This window comes from Tympanuchus pallidicinctus, unplaced genomic scaffold (genome assembly GCF_026119805.1).
Source record: "Tympanuchus pallidicinctus isolate F22 unplaced genomic scaffold, pur_lepc_1.0 scaffold4, whole genome shotgun sequence".
Classification (NCBI taxonomy): Eukaryota; Metazoa; Chordata; class Aves; order Galliformes; family Phasianidae; genus Tympanuchus; species Tympanuchus pallidicinctus.
This window is the reverse complement of record NW_026294758.1, coordinates 37922403-37947470: the sequence shown is the minus strand read 5'-3', so window position 1 is coordinate 37947470 and position 25068 is coordinate 37922403. Positions and strand designations below refer to the sequence as shown.

At 36.9% G+C, this 25068-nt stretch overlaps 1 protein-coding gene across 3 annotated transcripts in view; it reads right to left on the bottom strand.

Moving 5' to 3' along the window:
* Positions 1 to 7598: 7598 nt before the first annotated feature.
* Positions 7599 to 25068, bottom strand: part of TRPM6 (transient receptor potential cation channel subfamily M member 6) — a 95177-nt gene continuing 77707 nt past the window's right edge. For all 3 annotated transcript variants that reach the window (XM_052700866.1, XM_052700864.1, XM_052700865.1), the window contains exons 34-39: positions 22426 to 22712; positions 22088 to 22170; positions 19748 to 19953; positions 17790 to 17841; positions 12869 to 12975; positions 7599 to 11955 (exon numbers count right to left, since the gene is read on the bottom strand). In XM_052700866.1, the coding sequence (XP_052556826.1) occupies positions 11834 to 11955; positions 12869 to 12975; positions 17790 to 17841; positions 19748 to 19953; positions 22088 to 22170; positions 22426 to 22712 (857 nt within the window). In that variant the 3' untranslated portion in view covers positions 7599 to 11833. The remainder of the gene's footprint in view (positions 11956 to 12868; positions 12976 to 17789; positions 17842 to 19747; positions 19954 to 22087; positions 22171 to 22425; positions 22713 to 25068) is intronic.

The following is a 25068-nucleotide window of genomic DNA, read 5'->3' as shown; positions in this document are numbered from 1 at the left end:
GAATCTTTGATTTTATGTGTGCTTTGAGATGTAGGTCCAAAAAAAGAAGAAAAATAGAAGAAAAAAAAAAAAAAAAGACTCTCCTAAATACAGGCTAGTCTTTATAATCACTTTATTTATCTTCTGTATTATCCATTTGTCATCCAAGCTGTAAGCTTTAGCTGCTCCCAATACAATCCTGTAGCCCCACTCTGCAAGTTGTTGAAATAAATTCATCTGAAAATACAAAAGGAGCTGATATACCTTATACCACAGCTGTAATTAAATCACCACTTCAGAAGACTTTTTGGCACTGAATGAAACAGTAGACTCACAGAACAAGAAGAGATTGGGTTCAGGTGGGTGTAACTAACTACAAGGCTGTGCTTCCTGGAACTGTTATGCTGAAAATAAAATGTCCTTACCTCTTTCCCTCCCATTCATTTTTCTTTCCTATTATTTATTATTTTATTTCCATTTACTTTTGTCTTTTCATGAACTGGATAGTAAACATCAGCAGCTGAAAAAGTACTTTGTATTTTGCAATGGTTTTCGTGCTGGGAAGAGCTGAGGAACAAGGTATTGGTTTTGTTTTGTTGTTGTTTGGTTTGGCTTTGTTCTTGTAACACAGACACTTGCTAAAATAAGTGGTAATTTTACAAGATCTGTCAAATGTTAATTGGAAAGCTGGCACCAGCACTGTGTATAATTTCTTCCATGTTGTGGTCCCTGCATGCTGCAATTAGATGTCATTGCTGTACCCTTGATTTCAGTTTTATGAGGAGAAGCAGGGAGGGATCGCTTTGTGAGCCCACATTTCCCTTACCTACAAGCTTAATTGTAAACCCTTGAGCTGCAGACTCCCTTGCTGAGCTCAGGCACTCTGATGAGCTTATCTGTGAGGAAGGGGTTGGTTCCCAAAATCGAATGCCACGAAAAGCAGGTGCAGAACTTGTAATTTATAATGTGATTTACTAACAACAGATGTGAGAGTCTCCAAACCCCACTGTCAGGATTTTATTGTTTCTTTGGTTGATTGGTTGGTTTTTTTTTTTTTTATTTATACCATTGAGAATGGCTATTTATAACAAAAGAATAATAAAAACCAAAACTTAATGCTGTTGAAGTAACTGGTTATGTAAACAGTAGATATGGTGCTGAGGAGCAACTGGGTGTAAACTTTGCAAAACAGATAATAGAGATTTCTCATTGATCAAGCCCATTTTTACAGAAGCATCAGCGTTAGGAAGCCAAGTGCAACTGCTGAGCAAAATATGTGCCTGATACTAAACAAGAGGAGGAAAAGTCTTAGTGCCTACATAAAAACAACTTGGTTTGATAAGGATACAGTAATGGGCTTGTTGTAATGAGAGTATAGCACTTACAGCAAGTATTGACAGGAAGACAGCGATCCCCCTGTGGAACAGATTTAAAAAAAAAAGAAATACCAAGGGAAAGCCCAGAACACACAGTCAGTTGTACTGCCTAGTAAGGGTTCTGTTCCTCTGGACACATGGTGGCCCACCTCTGACTGCCAAACCTTTTGTCTGGCTTTGTAAAGTAACAGGCTGTATGTAGCAAGATTAGCTGAAATGGTATAATAGTGGTCAAAAGTCTCAGTTTGCTTTCCTAAAGAACATGGAAAAAAATGCAATGGTTTGGAGCTCCATGAAAGGGAAGCAAAAAACTTCGCATTTACATTTGACAGCTTGCTCCTGTGATTGTTGTTTTGAGAGCATGCTCTCACAGTGGGGCAGAAAATCCCTCCTGCTCCTCTATGTGGTCCGCTCAAAGAAGTGACTGAGGCCGAGACAAGATGCAGGACTGCCATAGCATGGAGGTATTGAGATAGGGAAGGGCCTGAAAACTAGTGGGTAAGTGTTAGGACTAAGTCCATTTTCAATGAAGCATGTAAGGAAGGAGAGCACAATATGGAAAACATTACTAAAAGAACACCTTCAACTAGACTGAGCCCCAGAGTTACAAGATGATAGTAAGCAGAAGGGGAGAAATGATAGCGTGGATCATGTAAAATGAAGAGTAAGAGTAAGGGTAGTGGTATGAGACTGAAGTGAATATTGGTATTGAATTTTTATGCTTACTAAGGAAGGTTTAGGATTAGATGCTAGAAGATTCCTTTAACTAGGAAATAATGCAAAAACAAGACTCTTCTAAGAAGGTGCAGAGCCCTAAGAAAACTAAGACTTTCTGATGCCCACCTAATAGAAGTTAGTGATGGTAAATAAGAATCTTCACTGGCTCTCTATTAATTAAAATTGTGCTTCCCTGATTTCCAGGGTCTTTCTCCCAGTGGTCAAACATTGTTTTTGGCCAAAAATGCCTAAAAACCTAGAAACACTTCTTGTGTTAGTGTCTTCATTGTTCCTATGGATTTGAACCATATAACCATACAACATGGTTATATTTTAAGGATAAAGAAAGCAAAACAATTTAATCTTTATTCACATAAATAATTTTGTTATATTCATTAAATAGAAGCAAGAATGTAGGTAGTAGAGCAATTGTCTGAAATTTGCTGGCACATACAGGGTAAAGAGACAGCTGTCTGACTTGTCTCTTGGGAATCTCAGGGTTTCCAATTAGTGCACATATTCATGCAGAGGAAAAAGACAGCAAATCTATTTTGTGCTCATACTTAGCCTATCCAATTTGTTTCATAATGATCTATTATGTACTTAAAAGATAGTAATATAGATGTGTCTACAGAAATTTAATTTAAACATCAGAGCTATAGCTCTCCAGAAAGTCTATTCATTTTAGATCAATATCCATTCATGTTAGGATTTCACCAAATGAAGAAAGAAGATCTGGTGTTCTTCCAGCCAAACCTCATCGCCTTAGCTCTGTCCGTGCACGAAATATGCGCCCTCTGCCACAAGCCTTACGACTATCTCCCCTTCACATACTGCCACATGCACTAATACACAAGCAGCACAGGCATATTTGCAATCAACACACGTAGGTCACTCTGAAAGTAATGTCTGTGATTTATTTTCACGGAAATTACATCACATACAAATAGCGCTATTTGATAGAGCAAATTCCCAGATATAAAATACCTATTTTTCAATGCAGTCACCACAATTACCTATGCATTTTCACCAATGATGAATAGGAGCCTGCATGCCACACTCATAACAATCTACGCCAGCTGAACCACTGTCACTGTCATCACTGCTAAAATACATCACCCACTGCCTCACTATGCTCACATTCACAGTTAGGACTCCAGAAATGTTCAGCAAGCATCATTGAATGTCAGTGGGTGCTATTTTTTCTGCATGGAGTTGAGTCATGTTCCTTTGCTTCATACACACTTCCAGGTCAGACACCATTCGGTCAAACTGTCTCTCTGCTGCTATCTGTCACATGGCAACAAGATATAACGGAATATTGGTGGGAATCTTCAATCTCTACTGCCATGTCACCAACATCCACCTCTGACTTTATCAGCCAACATAGTTAAACAGGAAGCATTCCTTTCAGAGCAGCCCTCATCGTTAAAATGAGTTTAGCTGAAATGAACCGCCACTATCACTACCATGGCTGTGTAAGGTCCATGTTTGTTCTCAGTAGATCATTTACAGCCAAACCTGTATACAGACATTCATTTAGAGCTCAGAGATCTGTAAAGATCTATTGCTGCCCAAATTCACTGTGGAAGGACCTTCTCGTGTTAATGATACCCAAGAAATATGTGTAGGGACCAAACTGACAATTATTCCCTTATTTATGCATGTAAACATACTGTTTAACACACTTGCCCCAAACTACAACAAGGTGGATATAATTTAACTGTTACTGCAGACTATTGGTCAAGTACAGGAGATTTGTCTAGCTACTTCATGTTTTGCTCACGGATTACCTGAGGTAATCTACTAACTACTGAAGCACAATTTTGTACTGTAGGCAGAAGACACAAAGAGAAAAGTTTCATAAAGATACACTCAGGTCAAACACCACCTCAGCTTTCCGCTTGAGGAGATTGTAGCAGATCAAACACTGACATATTATTCTCTAATCTGAAGTTTTCTGAAGTAACAGTTCTCCACACAACTACTGCTAAAGGACATTACTGTGAGATGTGTGATGAAACATCAATTTCTGCCAGACAGAGGATCTGGATGTTTAAGTGCTACCATGTTTTGTTGATCAGATGTCTTTTGAAGTCAGATAACATCTTTAGTTTGATGCACTGCCCTCCTTTTCAAAAAACAAAACAAAACAAAACAAAAAAACACAGAAAAAAAGCCATGAAAAACATGTTTTTGTTTGCCTGGGGTCCACAGATCCCAGGCTCAGCTTTGCGTCCTTGGCTTATAGTACCAAAGAAATAGATTAATTCTGATCAACAGTTTTTCAGGACTTATCCAATTACAAAGCCCAATGGTCACAAGATTCAAATGGACATGAGATTCTAGTATCTTCCGGGGATCATTTCAGAGTCAACTTCAGAGTGGACGAAACTGATCAGGATCACTGGAGATCAGCACAGCCATTACCTCCTACTCAGAGATCATCTGAGGTCAATTTGAAGGCTAGATAATCACCATTACATCATCTGAGGTCAACCTAAGGTCCAAGTAAGCTGTCCAGAGGAGTAATCTGACATCATCATCATGAGACAAGATATATGTAAGATATTGTGTGAGGTCAACTAGGTTATCTGTTGAAGTACAGAATCATCTGATGTCAAGTTGACATCGATTGCATGTACAACAGTCATTATTATCAATGCTGTTCTCATTTGAAGGATGGAACAACCATTTAATGTCAACTCGAGATCTAATTAGGCTGATGTGGTTCATTTGAGGTCAACAAGAGAATCTGAAATGTTTGGGTTCATCTGAGGCCAGCACAGCATGTTTTTGTATCCAGAGGTCACTTAAGGTAAAACTGAGATCTAATTAATTGCTTGGGTTGTAATTTGAGGTGCTAATTTGGTGCTCAAAGGTCATTAGAATTCAATCACGGTGCTTGTTTTCTGACTAGATTCATCTGTGGTCAATTTCATATTTAAATCTCATTGCAGAATCATCTGAGCTTGTAGCAAGAGGTCAGTTTAGGCAAAATATGAACTCTAATTAATAGAAAGTGTAACTTGAAGTCAAACTGGCACTTGCTTTATCTTCTAAGTCAACATACCAGCAAGTTAGCTAAAAGAGGTCATCCGAGGACAAAAGATCCATTGAAGGTCAGCTTTACAACCAACGGTCAATATTATTGTCCTTGTTTTTATTTTGTAAGTTGTTTGAAATCAAACTCAGAACCAACTAACCTGCACAAAAATTAGGTCAATCTTAATTCCAGCTAGTTTTATCAGGTGATTTTTTTGTGTTTGGCTTCGCTTTTTTTTGTGTCCTCGGAGTCCCCTGAAGTTTATCCAGTCCTGCAGGTCATTTGAGACCAATTTTAAACCCAACCATTAACAACTTAGGTCCAGATAAAAGTTTCTTTTTCTGTTATGGGATCTTTGAAGAATGCCATGCACATCCTTCACTCTCCTTGGCCAGTTGCTTGCATTGAGGTCCTCTAAATCTAGCTGCCCCTTTCACAAATCAATGCAGTAGATATCTGAGGTCTGATTTAGGCCTCTTCTCATTATTTTGTAGCTGTATTCTCCCTCTCCACTTTAAGTGTTCTTCAAGGTTAATCCTAGCCCTTCCGTGCTTCTTAGAGATTGAGAGTGATGATAGTAACCTTTTTTCCTGTGTATAGTGTCTACTTAACCTCTGTCACAAGTCTAATTTTTAGAAGCTGCCATAAGAAAAAATCATTCACCAGGAGGGTGCAGCTTGATATTCCCTGGAGTCAAATTTTACGTTTCCTTTGTCTAGCAGTCAGCAGAATTCAGTCAGATCCAATGCATTCACTTTCCTCAGTTCAGCTAAGGTCAGCCACTCAAACATTTTGGGAACAACCTATACAATTTGAGTATAATTCCAGTGTTTTTATTCTGTGCACCAGCTATCTCAGCCGAAATTCATCTTCTGTGTTGCGGAAAATGGTTATGCAACATTAGCTACAAATCCAGACAGCTACTCAGGATTTATCTGAGACTGAATATTCTTATCTTTTTCTATTCCAGTTATGATCTGAAAATCTGCCACCAGTTTCATTCTCCAGTATACTGTTGGGTTAAGTTCAAAGTTGATTTTATGGAATAGTCCTTGTTTGTATGACACAACACTCTGTTGTTCAGACTTTTTCAGAGGTCTAGTAATACTCCACATTTCATAGTAGGAATTTCATTCGCTTCTCAAGAGAAGAGAATGCTGTCTCTTTTTTTCATGATCAGGTGAGATACTTTCCTATAGATTCTGAAGCATCTGGGATGCATGGTGCACACAGTCTATGTTTTAATAGAGCCTGACTCACAACCAGGTCACAGAAACAGATCATAGAAATAACTGACACAGGCGGTATCTCTGTGGCATTAAGAGTTCAGTCAGGAAATACAACAGTAGAAAAGTTCAGAAGTCAGACATTCCTCTTCACACTTCAGTCTTCTCCCTTCCTTCTCTTTCTCCTCCTCCTTTACCTCTTCCATTCTGCCAGCTGTGGGAATGTCAGCCTGTGCAGTGTCAAAACCCAAATTATATTCCTACAATAACAGTTTGAGAAATGGCAGGTGTTAGCCTTCTGCCTAGATCCCTGACACAGAGAACACTTCTCACTTTTTTTAGGCAACAAAGTTACTGATTTTCTACATGACTTTGTTCTAATTTCTGTTTAATCTGCAGCATTTCATCGTAACTGGACATCAAAATCTGAATGGGTCTTCATTATTTTAAAGCACTGCTTTATTTACTGCATCTCTGTAAATACAAGAAATGCCAAACAGGCAAAGGCACAGAGTGCTGCAGTAGCTTACACATTCTTCAGTATCAAACAGAAAAATATCTTTGGTTTTAGTTTAGGGTTTAGTTTTTTTGCAGTAATAGCTACCTAAGGAAGGGGATCAAATTCCCTTCTGAAATCATTAAGATATAACAAAAACAAAGAGAAGCTGAAAAACAATAGCTGATCTCACAAAAGCTCTAGCAACAAGGTAAGGGCTGACCACTCCAGTGTGATCACAGCTGATGTGAAGGGCAGTGTCACTGCAGACAGCCTATTCTTTATTTCTACTTAACTAAAAATGCAATCAACATCAGCATCTTAAGAGTTATAAAAAGTAGCTGAAAGAACACATTTGACAGCTAAGTCAATGGATCACCATTAATTTATATCTACTCATATCTCTTTGTGTATATCAGTGGCTGCAGTGGTTTTTCACATCATAGCTCCAACTCCATCTGAAACAAAAAAATGAGGTTCTCCTGCCAATTATATTTTTTTTCCTAAACCTGTACATGATTTTATTTACAATTAACAAGTTTTCCAAGTATCAAGCAAGCATCTCAACTCAAAACAATCGAAAAGATATTAAGCATCTAAAGAATTATGATCTAATGCATAAATAAAACACAATTTCTGCTTTTGTAAAAAATAAATTACTTATGGGAGGAGAGTACAGATATTTTTGCTGCAAACATATAGAAACTAACGCTACCCAACAATCAAAACAAAAGGACAGCCGGAAACCACTCAGTAGATAAAGAATTAATATGCATTTATTACATCAAAATTAAAAATAAAAATAACCATGCCATTTTCTGTATGCAACTTTCACCTTACTATTTCATCATTTCATTTTACACTCATCAAAAAATAGAAACATTCAGAAATTTTTTGTTTTTTATTCTTTTGAAACAGTATGAAATAAACTGACAAAACTACAACATATACAACTCAATTTCTAGGAAAGATAGATATATTATCCCTTCTGTCTTTATTCTTAGCAATAGAGAAAGAACAGCAAATACATTAACTGTGAATAAAATAAATGGGGAAAAAAAACAAAAAAACAAAAAAACCCAACTTCCTGAGCTTTGCAATTTCTGAACATTTTTCATAAATTGAAGCTGTGTTTCCAATGCAGAAGCTGCCAAATACACATCTGGCTTTGATTCAATTGAATTCCTGAATAAGTTTCCTTTAAGATCTCACTGTTGGAATAGGTCCAGAGGAGCCCATGAGGATGATCAGAGACCTTGTTATAGCCTTCCAGTAACTTGAGGAGAGCTTAGGAGAGAGATTGACTTTTTACATGATACACGATAGAGGTAGGGCAAGAGGGGAGATTTAGGCAGAAATTCTTAACTCAGAGGGCAGTAAGGTGCTGTCACAGACTGCCCAGAAAAGCTGTGGGTGCCCCATCCCTGGAGACACTCATGGCTAGGTTGGATGGGACCTAGGCAGCCCCACTAGGAGTGTTAAACAAAAATCCTAAATGTGCTTTTTGTAAAAACAAATACTAAAACTAATAATGGGAAAACACTATAGTTTAATGTGCAAGATTTCCTCATCTATGCTAGCTGTTAAGCAAGAAGAGGAAGACCCTATCCTGAAAATCTTCCATTCCACATACACACTTTTATTGTGCAGCTTATCACTCTTCCTACTAAGGGTTTCTAGTTCTTTCTCATGTTTTCAGCTCTGGCCTTCAACCTAAGCCCAGTGGTTAGAATCAAAGAAGACTTTAAAGAATGTACAGAAATTCTAGTATGAATAACGTCAAGGACTCAAATAAATTATTATTAGTGTTATAATTTCCTTATAATTATTGAACTGACTAAGTTGGAGTGAAGAAAGGTCTTTACTTGGATTACCAAAATTTACATTTCAGTGACATGTGAATCAGCCTTCCCTCAAAAAAGTGAAAAAAGAATGGCAAGGTAAAATTAATTAACCTCAGAATCAATGGAATTTTTAGGTTTAGTGTTTACATGCCTGGAATAATTAATGTTCTGACAAAAGTATATAAAGCAATACTTTGAAGTGCATCCTTTTCTTATTCCACCACATCAGTACTTCATACAGAAATGAAAACAATAACAAATACGTTTGTATCAACTGTATTTTAACAGATGAGTACCTTGAACAGATCCTTGATTTGAGGGGGAAGTTCTACATATCTGGATGGATAATAAAAAGGAATAAAATGAATCTACATGGATATGTGCTCTGCCTAGTCTCACAAATAATTGCTTGAATGCAGAAGTAACTCCCCTTGAAAGGCAACAGAAGAGAAGAAAATCTCAAGTATGAATTCAGGGAATGTATCCAAAACTGAAAAAGTAACTAAAGGTACTCAGACCCAGCCCAGTGCATGGAGCTTATTTTTATGTTTAATACAAAAGCGTTCATAATTTTTGCATCCCTGAATAAAGAATTTATGGCAACAACTGGGGAAAAGAGCACTATTAGGGCAGTATTTAAAACAGTCTTCAACTCCAAGATATTTTAAGTGTCACTTAACTTGGCCAAATGTAAGACAATGTTAACAAAGATCCTTCAGGAAACGTTCAGTCTTTAAAGAATCTGTGTATGTATGTAAGCATACACATCCCTATAGCCCTATTTTAAAACAACAGACATTTGAAGCAGAACTACTACTGTATCAGCAATGTGATGAAAATCCATCGTCATTCTCTAAAAACAAAATTAAACAACCTCCTTAGTAAGCAGCAAAATGTCATCTGTGAAAGGTGGCCTCTTCTACAGAAGTGAAAACGTGTACATTTTCTGATATGCTGAATTGATTAAAAAAAAAAAAAAATACATGGATAGTAAAATCTAATAGGAAAGGTGATGGGGGCTTTTTGCACAAAAAGATAAAAAGCAAGAAGAATCACTTCAGGGTGGTCTCAGGAACTGAAGACAGCTGTCTCAGCTGAATGTACTGCTGCTGATTATGTCAATGTCATAATCAATATCGTAATCAATACAGAAACTGGGAACGCATAACTGGGAATGTATAACTTCTGCAGAAGGCCATCCATATCCTGGTTTGCATCAAAAGCAGTATGACCAGCAGGTTGAAGGAAGTGATTCTCCTTCTTAACTCCACTCTTGTAAGACACCACCTAGTGTGCCACATTCAACTCTGGAAGCCTCAGCATAAGACAGGAATGAACTTGTTAAAATGGGTCCAGAGGAGAGCCTCGAGGGTGATAAGAGGGTTGGAGCACCTCTACAGCGTTAGAAAGACTGAGAATGTTGGGATTATTTAGCCTGGAGCCTCTGGGGAAACTCTACAACAACCTTTCAGTACTTAAAGAGGCCCTGCGAGAAAGACAGGGCATCACTCTTCATGAAGGAGCTTAGCAATTAAAGCATAGGCTTTGAACTGAAAGAGAGTAGATTTAGATTAGATATTAGGAAGAAATTCTTTACTGAAAGGGTGGTGAGATGTTGGAACAGAGAAGCTGTGGACACTCCATCCTTGCAAGCGTTCAAGGCCAGGATGGATGAGGCTTTGAGCAGCCTAATCTAGTAGGAGGTGTCCTGGACAACCTCTTCTAACAGTTGGAAACCCTGCCCATGGCAGGGAGCTGGATGATCTTTAAAGTTCCTTCCAACTCAAATCATTCCGTGATTCCATGTTTCTAATTCCTATGTGTACATAAAAACTTTCTAAATATACAAAATTAATGGTAAGAATAACAAGTAGATCTTTTAAACATTAAAATTTACTATACATTGTAGCAGAAATATCATTTTGTTTCTTATTAAAGTATTAAGTTTTCTGCTGATGTGCATGTCTGCTTTAAGTATTTCTACTCAATACAAAATTACGAAGATGTTTTAATGGTAGAAGAGATTCTTAATACAACATACATTGTATTAGATATTTGTGCTGAGCGTTCATTTTAATTCTTATTCTACAAAAAACATACTGCACATAACTGATTTTCATCTTTGTGAAAACTTCTACTGAGTCAAGAGAAACACATATCAATATGTTGTAAAAGCATACCGATACCACACTGATAGAAAATAATCCTTTGTACCGCCTGGCATTGACAATAAAAAGCTAAATACCAAATGGTAATACCACATTACTTTTTATGACTTTTAAAATGTTTTGCAATTAGCCACCTAATGACTTAACAACACTCCGAAGGTAACATAAAGGAAAGTGGATCCTGTTAAATTTAAATCACAATCAAGGTTATTCTTTATGCTTGTACTAAAGATCATGAATCTGTTGAACTTATCAACATAGAATAGGAAAGATAAATGATGTTTTGGGGACAATAAATTTACTCTTCACTGTTTGTCTTAATTTTGGCATGTGAAAAGGATTGAAGCTCCCATGAAATTCTACATTGTACTTGTTGTATCAACAACTACTGTTTAATCACTAATGTGTTACTTGTGTCTTCTAGGTCTGTCTCTGGATCAAAGTCAACAAACAAGACAAAACAATATTTCTGCAATGCCTTGGAAAGTCTCCTATACACAGGGCAAAAGTGAGGATGTTTTTGAGTGGCCTCCACATCTGAAAATGAGTGATTTACATGTGTATACAGTTATTTATTGAAGAGCAGTTAGATAAATCACATCAAATCACTTCTCCCTGTAAATATTTTTATATTTAAAATATATCCTTATCTCTTATTATCCTAATATCTCTTCTTATCCTAAGCAATAACCTAGTTATTATCCTAAGCAAGCTAATGAGTGACCTGCTCCTGGCAATTTAACAAGTAGTAAAAACAGACCATCAGAAGGCCATGGGAAGGGAGTAAATAAAAAGATTTTTTTTTGCTATTTCTTGCCTACTGCATCTGTCAAGTGAGCAGAACACTGCATTCAGCAGAACATTACATGAGCAGACACTACATTCAGATATCTGTGTTTTGCTCTTTTGAGCTGACCCGAGGCAATGACAAGGAACAGGTTTTCAAGCTTCCAATAGTGAACTCTGCTTGCAGCCATTGCTTCACAGCCGTGTGTCATACTCCACAGTCTCGTTCACATCATCAATTCCTCTGGCACTTGTCTCTATTTCTTTTTTGTAGGCTGGACAGAGTCTTTCCATTGTGCAGACATTTCTTCTCAAATCTATGGCAAGAAAACTAACTCAGTTACTCAACCAAGCAAATGTTTGAAAAGCACATACACCCTGGGTAGAGTATCCAGACCTACAACTGATGGCCAGCAGTCTGCTACCAGCTTCCAAGATGAAGAAAATCTGGAGCAGGGCAAATCAGAGAAAGGGGAAAGAGAGCCACAGAGGAGCCAATAATGGTGTGAGGTGGTATGAATGAGTCTCCCTCACAATGTCTGTTCAGCTGACTTTTGCCCTTTATTATCTCTGACTGCCACAGACATAAATAATCCAAAACAGTAACACTGCAGTTCTCATTTCCAAATCAAACAGTGATTATTACTCTGTGTAGGCACAAAGAAGAAGCTTTCTCTGGAAAAAAAAATGTGTAGGTGGAAATTCATGCATAGTAGCAATCTATTTTGGCTTTGAGACTTTTAAATCTGTTTCACAATGAAGACAAATCCATTCTGTCACAACTAACAGGAACAACTAGCAATCCAGCTAAGGAGGAAGATCTGCAGTGCAGAGTACCCAATTCAAAGATCTGGGAAGATCCAGTGATTTTTTCCTGGCTAATGCTTTGCTGATTTTTAGATCATTTTTCGTTTTAAAAATTATTGCTGATGTTATCTGTAGAAATCACCCCAAAAAAATGATCAATTTGCATACTGAAGGAAACAATTCAATGGGTAGAAGCTTTAGAAGCTTTCATGCTGAATGTTAAAATGGTTTCTAGGCAAAAATGAAAGGTAAAAGATCGATGTTCTCTTATTTGCCTTCACCTGCAGAGAGTATGCTAGCTATAAACTCTCAGCTCTGTAGAATTTCCTAACTTGATGTTGCAGCACACTTAAGCCTGTACTACCACACACTTAGAAAGCGAGACATAGGTTAAAAATTAATCTTTAATTAATCTTTGAATACCAGGAAGTTTCAGCCTCTTGCAGCAAGAGTTACAATGATGCTTTGCGATGAAATTTCTTATTGCATCTTCTCCTAGGTTTGCTGGTCCAAATACCATCTTTCCAGACCTAAAAGGAATAACACTGAATAATAAACAAACTCAAAATAATGCACCTGTAGAGAAGAGAAAGGTTTATAGTTTCCATTCAATGAATTAGAGGTAAGTTAACCACTTGTTACAAGCAAACAAACAAACAAACAAACAGTGTACATCTCCAGTTTCCTAGCTCTGAGACCAAAACACAAAGCACAGAATGCTCAAAGAGAAAATTTGGGCACAACGACATTAAGACATTGTATGCCTGAACCTAACTCTGTTACACTGTTCATTCTTACTAAGAAAATGTTTTTGTTTTTGTTTCAACATTGGGCACCTGGGAATAAACTAGAACCAGCAAAGACTTACTTATACCTTATTTAAGAACTGAAAACTGAAAGTCCCAGTCATATCAATATGCGGCACTGAATAATGACTTACTATACTGCTGGCAGGCAAGGCTTTAAAATTTACTGGCTTCTTTCTGTGCTCATTTCCATGTGTCTGCACTCTGGCCAATTCAGCAACATTACTAAGGGATACATTTATGGAAGTGCAATGCACATTCTGAATGAAGCTGACACAATTACAAATAGAAGCAAGCTATAGACACACGTTTTAGAAGTACCACATAATTACATCAGATCTTTAATGTAGTCTGGAAGATCAGTGTTCATTAATTTTAACATTGTTCCACTATTATTCTCAAGAATTTAATTGACATTCCAGACATCACAGAGCACAGCTCACAAGAAACACTTGTAAAAAAACTTTATGAACTCAAGTGCTTTATTTTAATGATATGCATGGTAGAAACAATACATTTTAATATCTGAAATAAATCACAGCTTTGAGAAGCTACAGAAAAAGATTTTAACTCTCTCAAATCTATCTGTGATTCAAACTAATGTAAAATATTCTAAGGAAACCTGTTTCCAAATATGACATTTCCATTCCATAATGGAAAAGAGCAATGAATAGTCAAAACTAGTATCTGTATAATTTCTGGCAAATAGTGATGATTATCTGTCTTCTGGATCATTTGAAGGACTGGTCTATTCAGCTTTTACTGAAGATTAGTAGAAGAAAACATGTAGAAAGTAGAATACTATGTAATTGTCATGTATACACTTTAGATGACATGGTGCTACATTATCATTTCTATTCTTTGCATAAATAATTAGTTGGAAGGTCGTAAACAGAGAACTGTGGTAGATACCAGTATTTCCATCTGGAGGCCACTAATGAGTGGTGTCCCTCAGTAGCCCATCTTGCGATCAATACTCTTAAACTTTGACTCTTTACCAATGACATAGATGATTGGATCAAGTACACTCTCAGCACATTTGCAGATGACACCACACTGAGTGGTGCAGTCAACTGACAGAAGGAAGGGATGCCATACTGGTGTACCTTGACAAACTCTTTCTTGTGCTGGGGGTCCCCTCAAAGCCACTCTCCTAGTTATTCACAAAAAATACTGAACCCAGCTTTTCACTATCTCAAAAAAGTGTATAAATAGAAGCCAATGGACTTTAAAAAAAAAAAAAAAAAAAGTTCCTCTTTTTGTGAATAACCTTACTTCATAGATGTGCTTCATAAATATCTACCACATCATACTAGACTGGTCTTGTCTGCTGGACAGGTAACAGTGTGTGTGTTGATGAAAACACTGCATCCCATATTCAACTAGGAGCAACAGATGCTACAGATGCACAGAGTAGACCATACCACATCTATTTGGCCTTATTCGATAGAATGTAATGGGAGGTTTCATGGCAAGCAGCTCCCTTCCAGAGAAGCATCCACATCAGCTACTCAGCATGTTTGCAAAATTAGCTTCACATTACCTGTTTCACTTGTGCAGGTTTCTATAGCAGAGGTTCAGTCCAAGTAAATATTTTATCTATTGTTAGCAATTCAGTTGTAAATTGTATGGCTGAAACTTAAAAGCTTGGTAAAGATTCAATAAGTCCATTCTCCAAAATGCATGCTAATGAGTAACTTCAGATAACATACTGTATATATAACATACTGTATCTATAATCATACTACAGCCTCCAGCCCATCGCTATAAACTTCAGAGTTTTCAAACAGGGGAACAACAGATCTAGAACCTCTTACTCCTCCTTTTCACATGTTTGTAATGAGATTTTTGACCACCAGAGCTCTCCTCCTCACCTCCCTCATCAGGCCTAATGCATTGATTCTTTTCAATCTGAAACTCAGCCAACTATTTTCCACAACTCTGAATCTGCTCTTCACTCTGCACCCAGTGTCAGTGAAAGCTTTAAGAGGATGAACTTCATTATAGACTTGGTAATAAGTGGTACACTCTGAAAGAGTATTCAGAGTACTACTTGTAATGTGATTCTTCCCAATGTTTGGGTGGTATAGGAGCCTGCAGGGATAGCACTGTGTCACAGACCTGCTGCTGTACCAGAAATATTTCTGTTTTTAAAGGAAATCTTTTCATTAACATTACACCTGCATAATTTTAATACCTCATACATTCTAGGCAGTGCACATGGCCAGATATTCAACTCATGTCAAATATCCCTGAATTTACCACTGTGTACATGAGTTCAGGATCTGCCAGAGTTTCTGCAGTATCACACATACTTCCAAACTGATCTATTATTTTTTATCTTAGTATTGCATACAACTCAAAAATGATACAGCACACTAACAGAGAGCTAGAGATCACATTTTGCCATTAAAAAGCCCATTTCAAGTCAGCATGCAGGATGCATGAAAGACTTACTGCAAGATATTGGCATAAGCCACTAAAACAACAGAATTAAAGAAACAATAATAAATAATGTAACTGTAAGTAGTGCTGAAATCTGTAACAGCATCATCAGTCACATGCCTACTGTTTTCCCTCAAGCATCTAACAGAATGTGTACTCAAAGCAACTTTTTAGGTAGTGCACAGATTTTGATTAAGTATCTTATTTACAAATGAGGATTTAGATCTTGATATAGACAGAAATGTTTCCCCTGTGAACAAATAAAGGTTAAAGCAAGAATAGTGCTTTTACATTATTATTTTAGAAAGCGTTTCTTAAAACTGAATATTTGTTAGTTGCTTACTGAATGTATCTATGATTTCACTGCTTTATTCCTTCAGATCCCTGAATCCAAACAATACAGCTTCACCACATGCTGTACCAAAGAATTCCCCAGACATAAGAAAATCAAGATGGTTTTGATTAATTAATCAATGCTCGCTCTTTAATTAGGACTTAACTGTTTTGTAAATGATAGGAAAAAAAGCTCTGAAAATAAAATGTGTGATCAAATTTTAATAACTGTGACAAACTGTGACAGAAAAAAAACAGAAGGATTGTAAAAAAAAAAAACCAAAACACTTCAAGATAATGCAGATAGATATTATCCCCATTTTAAAGAGGATAAGCTGAGATGCTTCATCACGTATTGCGGTCTAATGATCAGTTGCAGTCTCTAGAAATAAATATTACAGTTTAAGTTCTACATTTGCTTCCACTGATACAAAAGAATCCACTTCAGAAGTAGCAAACCATATCTTTACAAATCTGTAGCAATACTTTTAAAATGTTTGCTAAATCTGTGTAATGAACAGCTATATAAATAACCTCTCTGCTAAGCTATCCTTGTATTATTGTCATGATCCCTTAACCTACACACAGTAAAAATGTCTTTGTTAGTGACATGGACAGTGGGATTAAGAGCATCCTCTGCAAGATGGACTACTAAGCTGAGTAGTGCAGTCGACACACTGAAGGGAAGAGATGTCATTCAGAGGGATCATGACAAACTTGATGGGTGTATCTTATAGCAACTTTTCACTGCTTAAAGGCAGTCTGCAGAAAAAATAGGGAGGGACTCTTTATCATGTATTGTACTGATAAGATACGGGTTAATGATTTTAAACCTAAAGAGGGTAGGCTTATATTAGGCATCAGGGTGGTGAGGCATTGCAACAGAGAAGCTGTGGGTGTCCCATCCCTGGAGGTATTCAAGGCTAGGCTGGATGGGGCACTAGTGATCTAGTGGGTGGCAACTTTGCCAAAGGCAGAGGAACTGGAAATGGATGATCATTAAGATCCATTTCAACACAGAATTCTACAATTCTATGAAAATTTTATCACTGTGGTGCTCATCTTATTTATGACATTCCCTTCAAAATAAATACTATATCAACAGCACAACTGCAAACATAATTTAGCATTCAAACACTAATACAGTAATTTATAACTAATTCTATTAACAAAATCAAAATAATAGTTACAGAACTAAGAACCTGCTTCCAAAATAACCCCTTTCTCTTTTCTCAGTTTCTGCAACCTGGTCCATAAAGGCAGACTCCTGTACTACATTTTTTTGTAACCTCCAACATAAGATTTATGATCTCAGCATATGGATTTGGAAAGTAGAGAATATATAAATACTAGGACCTGTTGGAAAGATCAGATATTCTTGAGCCACGTGTCTCTATTTACACAAACAAACAGTACCTCACTAGGCAGGATAAACCACACTATAATATTTAAGTTACTGATAAACTTGCTAAAAAACGTACATGATCTTCAGGCTCCAATTCTCATGCTCTGACCAAAAGCTCCTGTGAAGACTACCCCACCTTCCATACACTGCACAGCATATATAGGGAACTGTAATACTACAGACCCCCAAGCCCAGAGTCTACCAAGGCCTTGCCATTGCCATCACAGCTTCATTTACCCAAATACCATGCAATAAATAATTTAATCACACAAATAACATAAAAATCCTCTAAGTATACACAGACTGACAGTAGAATGTTTCAACTGAACAATAATTTCATCATAGAGAAACCTACTTTTTGTCTTCAGGTTTAATCACAGATGGATCTGTAAGGTTTTCTCCAACACCTACAACAAAATCAACAGTGTTAGCATAGGAGATGATCATGATTTCACAACACGACACTTAAGAAAAAAGTAATTACCCTTTTTCATTTCAGATCATAAAGTGTCACAAATAAATGATCATGAGCCAAAAAGACAATGCCATGTTAAGTACTGGCAAACATACAGTTTTGCACTTTATTTATATGTAGACAGAAGGCTTATGCAAATACTTCTAACCGCTGACCATCATGGTAAAGCTGAAATAACTAAGCAAAATGACCAGCAGTAAGACTTTTATTTAAATCAGAGTACGAGTACTAAACTAACATGAATCTTACTGTTATCAGTAGATCTAATCCCATATATAGACTCTCTTCAAGGCAGCAAACACAACAAGCCACAACTCATTATTCAGTTATACAATGTGTAAAAGTTTGGGTCTGTTACTCCTTTTCCTTCTGCACAGCCACAGAAGTGAATTCAGTAATTTCACTATAATAACTAACCACTGATACCTATTTTGTAGTTTTCCCAAAATGATGTAATAATATCATTTTACCAAACAGCTCTTTCCTTACATCTGAGGAAACTGCTGTACTTTTATGGAAAAGAAGAGATTCTATAAGAATATAATATGCAGTAATTTTTATTTCAGTAGGCCACTGGTGACAAGTTTATATTCTGTTACTAACACCAGCAAAGACTACAGAAAGACCATTTTGTAACTGCAATACCCTCAAAATGCAATACTCTTCAATGAAAATCATTTGAATTGACATAAATTACACAACAATGCAGTGTATATGTATGTGGAGATGGCGCCAGTATTATATAACTTATGACAGTATTAAAACTAATCAGAACACCACGGGAAGCACCCCTTGCACTCTTCCTAAACACCAGATAAGAGAAATAAAAAATAAACATGAGACCAAAACTAGAGCAGATTTTAGTCCATTTTCTCCTTTGAGATGGAAACTGAAGCTTCTCCAGTCTTTATGAGATTTACATAGATGTTTAAATTCTCCACATTTAAGCCAAAACAGTTGGACTGGAACTGTCAAGAGTTGTATAATAAACTCAAGCAAACCTAAGGCAAATTCTAGTAGGCTATGGTTGAAGACACACTTTCTATATTTTTTTCATGTGATGCTAAAACGAAATGAAGGCAAGGATAGAATTATATGCTTACTTTGCATACTAAGTATATCTTTTTGTAATTCACAGCTTCTGGATGCTGTAAATACGCTAAGTCTCGGTCTACCCATACACATTTCCCTTGACAGAAATGACAAACAATGGTGTTTATACCATTTGATGGGTGCTATTCATCTTGTGAACATTGACAACTGCTTTATCTCTTTAAAACGTGCCATGCTCATACTTATACACGTACAGTGAAGTGATCAAATGCTCTTTGAAGGAGCCACCAGACTTTGTGAATAGTACTCAGGTTTACAGCTTATCTAAACTGGTTACAGATTTATTAAAAGGAAAAATGAAAATACACAGACAGCAGTTCAAACTCTCCAGACAGATATACACACATTAAGTATGTATATATACATGAGTATACTTGAATCTCTGTATTATTTATATTGCTTAATAAAAATAAAAATATCTGAACTGTGAAGTGTTTTTCTGGAGCTAGCTGAAATGTTCCCATACACTTTAAATACCTGCTGTTTCCCCATTCATCTTAGATGTACTTGAAACCAAAGCATTGTCCTATACCACCTACATATAACACCTACATTAATCCAGAGTATTTCTGTTAATGGGACCTCACAATAGATATCCAGAGGCTACATGAGCTTTTCCAGGTAGCAGAAAAAAAGAGTTTGGCTCGTTTCTCAGCATTAAATTCTCTTTTGAGATAATTGTTTTTCACTTGGGTTAAAGCTAGTAATCCTGTGCTAGCAGTCACCTTGCATATCCAGGACGAGGAGCTCCCCATGAGTATACACATAGGTCCAGTGAGAAAAGGCCAGCATCAGCTCTTCAAGCAAGCTGCTAGGTGTAATCTCATCTCCGTTGTTGTTATTGTATTTCCGAAATTCACCAGTCATGTACTTCTCAATGGTCAGCCACTGGTTTGCAGAATGGCAGTAAATGAGAAAAACTTCCAGGAACCTGTGAATATAAAGGAGTATGTAAGGGTAAGGAACACCTCCACAGTCACCATAAAGCATAATGCCAAGCAAATATACCAAAAGGAGAACACGTCTTCAATAGGTGGATTATTTTCAACAGCAAGAGGTACCAAACCTTAGACAGCACAACAGTTTTCTCAGTTTGGTATATAACAAAACAATGTATTTCCTCAGAAGATATAGTTTATAGACAAAACTTAATCTGATGTCCCAATAACACAATCCGATGTCCTGGTTTTGACTGAGATGGAATTAGTTTTCTATCAAATAGCAGGTGTTCTGCTGTCTGTGTTTTGGATTCAGAATGAGAACATTTTAGCTGTTGTAGAGTAGTACTGAGCAGAATTAAGGACTTTCCCACTTTTCGTGCTGCTCTGCTATCAAGAAGCTGGAGATGTACAAAATTCTGGGAGAAGAAAGACCTAAACTAGCAAAGGGGATATCTTGTACCACATGGCATCATGTTGAACAATAAAATTAGGGGAACTGACTAGGGAGGCTGCCCAGGCACTGGCCAGCAGGTGGTGAACAACTGCATTGCACAACACACAATATTTCATTTATCTTCTATCATTATTTTCCCTTCCTTTTCTGTACTATTAAACTGTCTTTATCTTAACCAATGAGTTTTTTTTCTGATTCTCTCTTCCATCTCAATAAGGGGGAGCGAGCAAACAGCTATGCAGTGCTCAGCAGCCTGCTGGATTGAACCACAACATCTGATTTAACTCCAGACAACTGCAATAAGCTTTATTAATTTTTCTTATGTTAACTGCATGAAAGGTAATTCTTGTCTAAGGAGCAGCATCATGACGAAGCTTGTTTTGCTATCACATCTAGCTATACAGGTAAAGTACAGTAATACCTGCTTAACCTTTTAAACAGTTTTAAAGGTAGTGTGGGTTTTTTTCGGCAAATTACTTTTAGACAAATTATTGGGTAGAGATGACAATTTACTCAAACCATTATACATATTAGAGATAACGCTACAGAATGGTCACATCAAAGAGCAGTCAGGAACTTTGTCATTTGTCTCCAATTTCCCTTTTTCTGTAGACAGAAATAATCAAACTTCCGTATACAGTGATGACATGGAAACTCTACCTCGCTCCTGCCCTGGAAGTTGTAGGTTCCACTAAAGTGGAAGGAGAGAAGTAAACAAGGCTTCTTGGAAATAAATCACTCAGAATCACCTATTAAAACTCCTATTAAAACTATTGTACCCACTGAAGTAACTTCTATGCTGAAAACAGGAAGTGTCACACCTGTCTGTACCACTTCTTTCAAGAAAGAAAAAGACCACAGAAGTAGCATCTCTGAAAGACAGAGTAAAAATGCACTGGAACTGAGGACTGTTGTGCTGCATTCATTATTTTATCTCCTCACCTCACCTTCATAAACAGACATCATGTGCTGCACATTAGGCATAGACTAGTTGGCTATGCGCTATTATGCAGATGTTCACTGGTCAAAGAACTGCTACCAGAGAAAATCCAAAACAGCTCAGTTCAGCTTGCTTTTTTTTTCCCTACATTGGCCTTAAATAGGGCAGCCCTTTCTCTGCTAACCTGTTGGCAAATCTGTACTCAACAAGATAAGGGAGAGTCTGTTTTAATAAGGGGCTGTATCATTTCAAAAGTAAAGATTTAAAAAGAAGCAACTCCAGAAACGATCAATCAAAATGTGGAGAAAAAGTTAATTAGTAGGTAAAAACTCCAATACAGGTTAGAAACAGTGTCTCTTAGCACTTTCTAGGTCAGACTTGCCTTTCTATCCTAAAAATACGACAAAGCTCTTCTGGGGAAAGATCTTTTGCTTTGCCGAACTCTTATGAGCTGAAGGCCTGATGTTTCTTGGCATGCTCATTGTCGTGGCTTAAATTCCTTTCAGTAACATCCCCTTCTTTAACTCACTATTATCCCTATTATTTTCTACCCTAATTTATTTTTACATATTGATGCATTTATTTCTCTTAATTAAGTATTTAAGACATATATACTGTTTAAAGCAGCAGCTATTTCAATCTACTATGGAAAAAGAGTCTATGTTAGACCTGGGACATAGCTGAAAAAAACAAACCTTTGACAATTAATCCTTAAAGACAGTGATTTTACCTTGGAGTATAGGGAATAGTATGGGGCTTCACTTGATTGAAGGTATAGATTAACTTTTGGGCAGCCCTTTGCTGTTGGATCTCCTGAAGAAAAGCATGTTGTTAAGCACTTTAATTTGGTATCATGAAAAAAAGGCAGCACTGATTGAAAAACAAACAAACAAGAACCAGCGAGTTGAATATTGCTTAAAAGTGGGAGATGCATCTTCCTCAAAACCATTTTCCTTTCCAGAAGATAACATCAAAGCACACATCAATCATACTAGACATTCACATATAAGGAGTAGAACATTTAAGACATGTCAGACTATACCAGTGTCCCTTCAGGTCTGTACTCACCCTCAGGCAGAGATGTAACACTGTACCATCATGAAAGATCTTTTGCCAAGTCTGAACCACCTCTGGCAAAAAAGACTTCACAATAAATACTTGTCCCAACTTTAACACATCATTCTCAGACCAAGTACAAATGACCTTCATGGCCCTCCGCAGACCCCCATCCATCTCCTCTTGTGATAAGACTTGGATCATTGCAGCCATACCACGCTGGGACCAAGAAGACGTGCTCTTACTAAGGTTCATAGGTGAGCTTTCTTCTAGTCGATACACAGTCACTTCCTCTCCAGCTTCAATGAAAGAAAGTTTCGTCAGTAGAAAAACTTAGTTTTGTCAGTAGAACTGCATTTTCATTCAGTATCTTAAAATAACACACTACTTTACATACCTTTGCAAGCCATTTGTGTGAAAACTTGCCCTATCTAAGATTATATTATCTATTACTACAGATCTTTTGTGATTACATAAATGGCCCAAGTGTGTCAAACCTCCACAGATGAATTTAAGATTTCATGCATTCTTTCATAGAAACAAAGCTCAGTGATAGCCTGGTCTATAAAACTGGTTATAAAACACCCCATTTTGCCACAATTTTTAAGTACTTAAAAATAGTCAAGCCTAAAAGATGTGTATTTTTGAACAGTTATCATCTTCAACATAAACTTTAAGCATGGCTCCCTCTGTTTATGCACCATGTGGAAATGGGATTTTTAGTAAAACCTTTTTTAAGCTAATCAAGTCCCAAGCAATACTCATAATATTTTCCTTTACAAAACTTAACAAAACAAACATTAGACAAAACAAACACACAAACACTGCTTGTAATAGTTAATGACTACAACAGTAAAGGACTAGAGATTGTCACCTTTGGAGGAAAAGAACTGAGTTTTGTAGAAGTAATGAATAGTGAATTGGCCATGACAAACCAGGAAAATTAGATTGAAAAGGAAATGGTCCTTCCTCAGAGAAAAGAATCCTAGAAGAATAAGCTAAAGCAGGTAGAAAGGAAGTCTATAATTCTGGCATTTTAAATTAAGATTTATCTTTTTTCCTAGAAGTTCCCATGTTTTTTGTATTGCATTAAATTTCAGTTCTGCTCTTGTTAATAACATCATTTCAGAATAAATCAAAACAGAATAAATCTGCGATATCCCTACACACACAGGGTCACGTCATGTCTCCTGCTTATTTTCAAGAAAACTACAACAGATACAAAGAGCACAATAACACTATTTCATAGAGGAAATTCTCAGTAACAAAACACTATTTTTCAGCGTAGTCTCTACTGTTAGCTATGCATTTTTGCTAGTACTGAACAAGAGCCTGCATGCCATGCCTGTAAAAATTTGCTCCAGTGAAGGTGGCCCACTTTTTCACAGGTGGTGACAATGTTGTTGCTAGAACATTGTCCATGCAACACTGTCCATGCAAGCATCTTTAACTGGCCAGAACAGATGGAAATCAGAATATGTCAGATCCAGACTATACAGAGAGTATGGTAGGACAGTCCAGCGAAAATAGGCGATGACCTTGATTGTCTTCAAATTGGTAGAGGGCCTAGTGTTGCAATGTTGTCTTTCACATCACTGCTGGCACTACTGAAATGCACTGCCCACTGTCTCACTGTGCTCACATCCACCATTTAGCTTCCATAAATGCTCTGTAATATCAGTGATCATCAATACGTGCTACTTTTTCTGCATGGAGGAATTCGAGGACACACCTTTGTTTCATATGCACATCCATGTCAGATGCTGTTCCAACAGACTGCCCCTCCGCTGCCATCTGTCACATGGCAGCAACATGTAACAGAACACTGGTGGGAAGATTCCACCTCTTCAGCCACACCACTAACATCTGCCTCTGACATTGTGGGCCAATGTAATAAAATAGGAGACATTACTTTTGGAGCAGCTCTGTTAGTTGTTAGAGTGTTCATCTCTTATGATGCAAGCAAGACACACTTCTGTTTCTATTCACTTCTGTTTCTTTTGTGTAAATTATCACAAAAGTGGACTCAATTCACTCTACTTGCCATGTGAATTCATTACAAACAGATCTTAACTGCTAAGTAGGATGAAGTAACTATCTACAAGTAGCAAATAATGACATAACAGAGGACAAACTGAATTCAGAGAGAAATATTTCATTCCTGCCCCTGAGCATATTTTCATCAGTCAGCATTGATGCAGATGCTACTGAATGCCCCAGTGCAAATGTTTTGATTTAAAATTAAGCAATGGAAAAGTCAGTGTATTACACATAAGAAAGACACTTGAATAAGGGTACTGTAACTATGCACATTTATTTCTTAAACTTATATTAATTCTTCATTTTATTATCTTTTGACAATTTAATACCTTGAAAGGTGCCTGCTGGGAGTCTCAAAGATTAGAATGTTCAATATGCTCATAGCTGTATTAATTATCTGTAGCAGTCTGGTCCCAAGAAATCCTATGATGCTGCAAGTATCAGCAATTAGTTGCTGTGAGAGAAAATATTCTACTTATTGAAGAAAACATATCTAGATCATGTCTAAAGGCAGACCTTCTGCTGCTGTAAACTAATACAACACACTAACTTTGAAACTCTATCAAACAACCTTATATATCCTTCTCTTCCACTCTTTAGTTACAGTATATCATT